Raw genomic sequence first — 8,770 nt, forward strand, 5'->3', positions numbered from 1 at the left:
ATATATATTTTATTGATTTCAGAGAGGAAGGGAGAGGGAGAGAGACACATCAATGATGAAAGAGAACCATTGATTGGCTGCCTCCTGCATGCCCCCCACTGGGGATCGAGCCAACAACATATGTGCCCTTGACCAGAATTGAACCCAGGACCCTTCAGTCCACAGGTCAACGCTCTATCCACTAAACCAAACCAGCTAAGGCTATTAATACTTTTTATTTTTGCCTTGAGCATATTTATTTTTAAATTTTTATTTAATAAATATTTCTTATTTCTAACTTTAACATCTTGAATGAGAAAACTCATTTGCAATATATAATATCATTCTTTTCAAACCAACTTACCATTTTATCCAATTTGCTCTTTAAATTATCTCTATCAATGCAAACCTCTCGATATGCATGATAGGCCTTATTTACTTGTTCTCGTCCCACAGAACTTGTTTCTTCATCTAATAAAGCACCTGTAAGCTAATGATATAAAATAAGAGAAAGCTTAAAAGGGTATTCTACATAAAATAATTAGTCTTCTCATGGCATCACATCTTACTTGAATCATTGTAATACAGGAATAAAGCCTGGACTGTAATTATCTGAACATTTCACTTCCATACAATTAACCTTTACTGATTAAGAAAGCAAAAAAGGACAGAATATTTTTTAACCCTTTGTGGTCCAATGTTATTTTTGGAATTCAAACAGTCTGGTCCAAATTAATTGACGGGATTGAATGTTAAACTTTTTAATGATCTTATTGCTCGACGTTGGACCTGCTCCTAGCGCCTGGTCTGTTGAGTAAGCCTCGAGGTTGGACCGAAAAGGGTTCAAGTATTCTATTTTATGCTTTTACAGTGCAACCTCAGTTCTCAAACTCAATTTGTTCCAGAAAGCTGATTGAAAAAGGAATCATTTCCCCCCCATTAGAAATAATGTAAATTGAATTAATCTCTTCCAGACCCCCAAATGATTCCCTGTTTTGTTTTAATATTTATTGTACACAGTACATGTCTAATATACTGTTTACTTTATAAATACTATAAATAAATGTTTTAAAAATGAAAAGGACATTAAATATAAATGAAAATTTAACAAAAAGGAAATGAAATGTACATTAAAAATGAAAATTTAATCATAATTAGCAGCAATAAAAGCAAAAAAAAACATGAAAATATTCACAGCACAATTTCCTGAGATGTTACAATGTAAAGTTTAGTGGTAAACTGACTCATAATCGCGCATTCTCTCCTTTGTCACCTGAGAGATGAATGACTGATCATACAGGTATCAGCATGAAAGAGTTGTCGGGTTGAGAAGTGAATTGTTCAAGATGGGAGATGTTTGAGAACTGAGGTTTGACTGTACTTATTAAAATACTAGAGGCCCAGTGCATGAAATTTGTGCACTCTACGGGGGGGCGGGAATCCCTTAGCCTGGCCTGCACCCTCTCACAGTCCGGGAGCCCTTGGGGGATGTCCGGCAGTCGGACATCCTTAGTGCTTCCTTGGAGGTGGGAGAGGCTCCTGCCACCACCACTACGCTCGCCAGCCGTGAGCCCGGCTTCTGGCTGAGCGGTGCTCCCCCTTTGGGAGTACACTGACCACCAGGGGGCAGCTATGGCATTCAGCATCTGCCCCCTGGTGGTCAGTGTGCATCATAGCGACTGGTCATTCTGCCATTCGGTTGATTTGCTTATTAGCCTTTCATTATATAGAATTTTATACTTTGCAGTATCTTTTTTATAACATTCATTTATCATACTAAAACACAGTACATCATTTTTTTGTAGTCCTTAGGTGTTTTCCAAGTCATAGTATTTACTTTCCATTATCACAAAAGGTGTCAAGGAAAGGATGGATTAGTTCATTAAATGCTATATTATTCCAGAATAGGAATTAATAGGTTATTGATCACAAAGTACAGAAATATTTCCAATGTTAACTAGACCAAATCACAATATTCTTCTGAACTTTAAAATACACACAGCTATGAGTTCCAAAATGTTACTTTTTCTCACTTTATCCCAGAATGTCACAAATTCATTTAATCACCATTAAAGTAAATTCATATGAATACAAAGAAACTATGAATAATTTTTACAACTGACTCCTCTTCTCTTATTCCTCCAAAAGAATTAAACTTTATCAAGTTCCATCCTTGAGTTTTCACAAGCAGATAATTTATTTCCTTGTTTGCTAAGGAACCCATTTCCTTCCCCCTTTATTGAAGCTGTTGCTTGTGAAATATGAATATGCTGATCTGAAGAAACAAATTAAGCTAAAACTTTAAAACTCAAAAACAAATGGATAAGTGAGGAAAATTTCCTAATACACAAAGCCAAGTAGAACTGATGATTCATAATTGAATCATCTACCTTGCTGTATATTTTACAACATTTAAGAATGTCAGTCCCTAACTGGTTTGGCTCAGTGGATAGACCGTCGGCCTATGGACTAAAGGGTCCCAGGTTCGATTCTGGTCAAGGGCATGTACCTTGGTTGCGGGCACATCCCCAGTAGGGGGTGTGCAGGAGGCAGCTGATCGATGTTTCTCTCTCATCGATGTGTCTAACTGTCTATCCCTATCTCTTCCTCTATGTAAAAAAAATCAAAAAAATATATTTAAAAAAAAATAAAATAATTGGATTTTGGAAAAAAAAAGAAAAGAATGTCAGATTTCTTCAGGAAAAGGTATGTAGACCACATTTTATCAGTTAAAAAGCACTATTCTTGTTATGTGTGTTCAAAAGCAAAAGAATGCTGAGGTAAAGAAGATGTAAGTCCTGGTGAAGATATTATTAAGCATATTATAACACTGTTCCAGGCGCTTTCTCTTTTGACACTTAATTTCCTTTACTGGCTATAACTTTTGCACAGATTTTAAGATCCTGAATAAAAACCATACAATTATGAAGGTAAGGAAATCTGAAAAAGAGGTTAAGAAAAATATCTGGCATATATCCCTCCAAATTGCTAAATCCTATTCTATAAATATTCCCCCAGCACAGCGTATGTGAAACATTGCTATATATCAGTACAGTACCTAGGGTTTTGAAGTTAGCAGTGAGTTATCCTTGAAAATTTAGTACAACCATGGAAGACAGGACAGAAAAATATTTAATACTTTAAATATTTTCAATTGTTCTTTGGGTCACAAAACGTAATGAAGGTAATAAATAATTACCTTTTCTTCCAAAAATCTTATTCTTTTCTTTAGGAAAGAGTTCTCTTTTTCTGAATCCTTGAGTCGTTTTTTGATGTCTTCATATGCAGTGACAAGGGCAAAATGTGAAGCAACAGACTCATCTGAATATATTGAGACCGGAGTCACTGTATCTCTCCTATGGGCTTTTTCATGATTTAGAATGCAGATATCATCTTCTACGAGTGTATCCATGACAGCTATTTAAAACAGTAAATATATATAATATAAATGTCTCACTGAATAAATGAACAGAAAAAGAAGGAATATTTAGAGTAATGTGAATATTGAGGCAATGGTTCAAATTTCCTGTTTGTTTTAGAGGCAGTATAGTATACGGTTAAGAGCATAGACTCTGAAACCAGACTGCGAAGGGTTTGAATCCAAGCTCTACTACTTAGTGTCTATGTGACTTTGGGCAAGTTTTTTAACCTCTCTGCCTCAGTTTCCTTAGTTATAAAGTATAAGAAATAATAGCAACTACTTCATAGAGTTTTTAAGAATATTAAAATAGTTGATATCTATAAATCATATAAAACCATAATCTCAGCTATTAGTAAGTTTTATAACAAGTTGTGAAACACCATTTTCAGTCAAAGAATAAACAATTTTAAACTCTTTATACCCATATATTTCTTTCTCATCAACATTTCCATTCTTAGATATAAACAGCAAGTTTATAGCCTCTCCAATTATAAATTTTCAAACACTTTTAGTATAATTCATTACCTTATTATTACAGATATTTTAATGCATACTCCACTATATTCTTTCCATACCAGTAACTGATTATATTTGTTATACATTCAAAGTAGAATACAAAGAAATTAACATTTGAGTGTCCACTATGTCCCAGTACCATGTACTACATTATTTTAATATTATCTTATTTAAATTCATCCATATAATTCTATGAAGTAGGCATCATCTACATTTGGTTAGAATTTGAAGGGTAAAGCAATTTGTTCAAAATTAAATCTAGTAGAACATTAGCTCTGTGACAGCAGAGGTTATGTCTTGTTTTGTGCTCATCATTGTGTCCCCAACTCATCACTGTGTGGAAGATACTCAATATTGATTATTGAATGAAGAATGGTAGAGGTAGGATTCAAATCAAACTCTGAGTCTAAAACCTAAAAGAAGCCAATTACTTACTTAGTTAAAATATACTCGCTCTTTACATCTACTTTTGTTGTTAGATTCAGCGTTACTTCCCCACCTGAGTTATGTTCCTGAAAAAACACGATGGAAGGAGAAATAGTAGCTGAAACCTTTTAAGATCTCATGGGAAAGACAAGGTAAGAGGGACTGTAGGCCATAAAAGAACCTAAAAAATCCTTTAAATTAAGACACCAAATACAGCATTCTAAATGAGGACTCTCAATGGTATTTTATGTATCTTAGATTAGTAATTAATTGATGCTTGAAAAATGTTTTTATTTACCAGTCCTTGCTTGAGATAACATTTGATTGCTTACTAGTGTCAGTCACTGTTCTAAAAGTATTATAAGTGAAGAAACTGATGTAGAAGAAATTTAAGTAATTTTCCATAGTAACACAGTAAATGGAGAGCTGAGATGTAAACACAGGTGTAGAAACTGTTTCACTATGCCTGCATTTTTATGGAGGTTTCATTACATAATAGGCATAATTGATTTGATTCAACCTCCAGCCCCTCTCCACTACCCTGAGGTCTGTGGGGCTATAAGTTCCAACCCTCTAATCAGATGGGTGGTTCTCCTGGCAACCAGCCACCATCCTCAGGTACTGTCCAAAAGTCATCTCATTAACATAAACCCAGTCCTGGTGGAAAGGGGTTGTTATACCGGTAAATAACAAGACACCCATTTCACTTTTATGGCTGTGATGTGATTTCGGAATTGAGGATGAGACCAAATAGAGGGGTGGGCAAAAGTAGGTTTACATTCATGAGTATGTGAAACAGTTTATTCTTGTATTATTTTTAATTACTGTAGTATTTATTTGTATTACAACTGTAGAGCTACTTTTGTTCACTCCTGTATTATGACAAAAGATGCTCTCATAGTTTTTATCCCTCAGTAAATTCCAAGGGTTTTGAGAGCTGTGATATATGAGAAATATTATTTTGGTTACCTGAATGACCAAATATATTTGTTATAAAATCACATATTGCAATAATAATGAAGAAAGAAGGACACAATTTGCCAGATCAGGTGGACAGGAAACAAAACAGTAGTTCCTAAGGCTAGGGGAGAGACATAAAGAAAAAAATAGAATCAAACATTGTTAATCAGAATTATTTTTAAAAATCTTAAATTTCAGTCTTCACTACAGTTAACACTGAGAGGACCCTCAGTTGAGATATGCTACATATGCTGGGTGCGAGACACTAGAAAACAAATACCTTCTGACACCAGACTGGTCTTTTTTCTAGGAATAAATATGATTATCTTATCATATTTCATCATCATAATATCTACCATTAATTGCTCACTTACTGTATGCCAGGCTTCCACATGCATTTTTTTCTATTTAGTACTATTATTCTAATTTATATACAAAGTCTTAGAAACATTAAATACTTTAATAACAGATATATAACTATCAGTGGCTAAGCTGGGATGTGAACCCAAATAAGCTTCCAAATTTATATCCTTTAAAAAAAATGTATTGATTGATTTTTTTTTTTTGAGAGAGAGAAAGGAACACTGACTTGTGGCTCCAGCCATCTATGCACTCATTGGCTGACTGCTGCTCTAGCTGACTAGGGATCAAATCCCCAACCCTGGCGTATGGAGACAACACTCCAACCAAGCTACCCAGCCAGGGCCAAATTTATGCTTTTCTTTTTTAAAAAATTTTTTTTATTGATTTCAGAGAGGAAGGAGAGGGAGAAATAGAAACATCAATGAGAGAGAATCATTGATCGGCTGCCTCCTGCATGCCCCCTACTGGGGATCAAGCCAGCAACCTGGGCATGTGCCCTTGACCAGAATTGAACCTGGGGCCCTTCAGTCCCCAGGCTGACACTCTATCCACTGAGCCAAGCCAGCTAGGGCCAAATTTATGCTCTTAATACAACATTCTGAGAGGAAACATAGCATGGAATCTGATATTACCAAAAATAATCTGGACAAGGCAGAGCTCAGTGGTAGGTAGAACTCTGGCCCAAGATTCAGAAATCTAGGTTCCAGTATACAATCTGATGCCTTGAGTATTACTTTACTTCCCCAGATCTAAATTTTCCCACCAATAAAATGATAGGGTTGAACTACATCACTAAGATGCCACCTTCCTAAATTGTGAAGGCAAAATTTTAATCTGAACATGGGATGGCAATCTACAGATATAAGGGAATTCACATTTTTGCCAGGAACTGAGTAAAAGGTATGTAGTACTAGTCCACACCAAACTTGGTAGAATGATGACTACCACAGATAAGAAGACAGAGACTCAGGTGAGGTAAATTTGCCTAAAATCACTGACAGTATGTGACAGGTAGGGTTTAAATAAAGGCCTATTTGTTACTTTCTTTTTCCTATTCTGTATTACCTTTTTTTCTTCCTAAGTTTTTTTATTGTTAACAATATTGCAGATGTCCTCCTCCCTTTGCCCACCTCCACCCAGCACCCCCACCCTCACACTATTGTCTGTGCCCATGGGCTATGTATATATATTCTTTAGCTAATCCCTTCACCTTCCTTTATCCAGTTCCCCTCCCACCCTTTAAACTTTGTCATTCTGTTTTGTTTATCTTGTTCATTAGATTCCACATATTAGTGAAATCAATGGTATTTGTCTTTCTCTGACTGGCTTACTTCACTTAGCATTTCCATCATGTTTCTACCTCTGAAAAGCCAGAATAGCCCTTCATAGAGTAGTCAAGATACTATGGAGCAAGAATTAAGTCTTATAGAAGACCAACACTCCTTTCTCTATTTTAATGAATAATTAGAGGCAGGAATGGCCTAACTATTTTATAAAGGGGTTATAAGTGCCTTTTTTTCAAGATACTGTCATTCTATCAATGTATCTCAGCACTCAAACACCCTATAACTCAGTGGGTGCCCCCAAATGTACTTAGCACCAGATATACAGTATGAAAAACTTCCTTCTCAATTTTATAACCCTCACTGAGTTATCTCACTAACTGTGTCAGTCCCGAAATGAATTTGCATGCCCAGGAATCATAAGAATTTTTCAGGGTTAACATAGGTATAAAGAGCAGTCTACTTCTTTTCATTCCTTTCATAAAATAATACATCTCAATGTAATTGAGCACTTATGTAGTACACTAAATGTTACTAGTGTTAGCAATGAGTATTCTCTAATAGTGATATGACAACTATAATCCAGAATATAAATACCACATTGGCTCTGTTCATGAATTATGGAAAATGTCACATTTTATTAATCATGACAGCTTCTGTGTTGGTAATTAATATTTACCAAGTGTTTATAGTATGTCAGGCAATACGCTTTGCCTTTGAGGGAAACTGTCTTGTTTATTTTTAACGATTCATTAAATCTACATTAGGACCTCTGAAGAGGGCAAGAAATTCCTCTTATCACCGGTGGGGCAACTGAGAAAGACAAAAGTAGAAAGTGTGGGAGCCAGAAATGAAAATCAACCAGTTGACTCCAGAGCCAGCAAAACTCGTAGAAACTTTGCTTTGGTACCTTGGAGAGTAATCCTTAATACCACTGGAGAGACAGAGAAAATGGAGAGATTTAATCTCTTACCCAGCGTCAAGTGCACAAACAGAAAAATCAGCACGCAGATCCTGAGTGAATGTTCTGACTTAATCCAGTGCATTTCCCATGACACTATACTGTCTCTTTAAATTAAAACTTTACATTTGTACACAACTTCCAATTTTAGAAACAACAGCGCATTAAAACTTTATAATAACCCTGTGAGGGATGCACAGCTCCTAGTTTACACATGCTTGTAGTGAGTGATCACAACAGGTTGGGAAACTCGATATGGCATGTTTAGAGAACTGGAATTTAAATTATGCCGCGAGATCTTGCTCAATCCAATTTAAAATTACAAAAATAAGACAGCGTCTTCCACGTTTAAGAGGCACGGGTCAATTCCAATCCTAGTACGTCACTGTCTTTTATCATCTTAGCATTTTTCTAAGAACACATCCTGGAGCAATCTTTGTTTTCCTCTGTTCTGCAGTTTTCGCGAGTCTCTTGTTTGAGTTCCCTGACTGCAGGGCCGGGGTCTCTGCCTACCTTGCATGTTGCAGTCACTCGGCAAAAGGTCGCAGACCGTTCAACGCACAGGGAGACACTGGCGAAACGATGAACACCTACTGCCGACCTCGACAATGTGCAGGGGTGAAGTCCACTGCTCGGGCGCCCCAGGCAGTACCGCCCTAGCCACGCGTCCCTCTTACGTTTTAGACATAAAAGCAGTCTCCATGAATGAAATAAACCCGAAGACGTTCCCGTAAGTCAGAGTCCGGAACGAAAATAAGGAGAAGTAAAGCGAAGGACCAGGATGGGCCTGGAACAGCGCGGGTGCGAGGCTGGCAGCGGGCAGGGATGCCCAGGCGTGGGCCACTCCCGGCCACAGAAAGG

At 36.6% G+C, this 8,770-nt stretch overlaps 2 protein-coding genes across 2 annotated transcripts in view; one reads left to right on the forward strand and one right to left on the reverse strand.

Annotated features, from left to right (window-relative positions):
- CMC1 (C-x(9)-C motif containing 1) overlaps positions 1-8,450 on the forward strand; it is a 63,410-nt gene extending 54,960 nt beyond the window's left edge. Inside the window, exons 6-7 of the transcript XR_001364383.1 lie at positions 4,396-4,494; positions 8,367-8,450. The gene's annotated coding sequence lies outside the window, so the exon portion shown is untranslated. The remainder of the gene's footprint in view (positions 1-4,395; positions 4,495-8,366) is intronic.
- The window catches only part of AZI2 (5-azacytidine induced 2), a 21,145-nt gene extending 12,637 nt beyond the window's left edge, over positions 1-8,508 (reverse strand). Inside the window, exons 1-3 of the mRNA XM_005878049.2 lie at positions 8,423-8,508; positions 3,179-3,396; positions 344-469 (exon numbers count right to left, since the gene is read on the reverse strand). Of these exons, the coding sequence (XP_005878111.1) occupies positions 344-469; positions 3,179-3,396; positions 8,423-8,429 (351 nt within the window). The 5' untranslated portion in view covers positions 8,430-8,508. The remainder of the gene's footprint in view (positions 1-343; positions 470-3,178; positions 3,397-8,422) is intronic.
- Between the last annotated feature and the right edge of the window lie 262 nt (positions 8,509-8,770).

The sequence above is a fragment of the Myotis brandtii genome, unplaced genomic scaffold (assembly GCF_000412655.1).
Source record: "Myotis brandtii unplaced genomic scaffold, ASM41265v1 scaffold54, whole genome shotgun sequence".
NCBI lineage: Eukaryota > Metazoa > Chordata > Mammalia > Chiroptera > Vespertilionidae > Myotis > Myotis brandtii.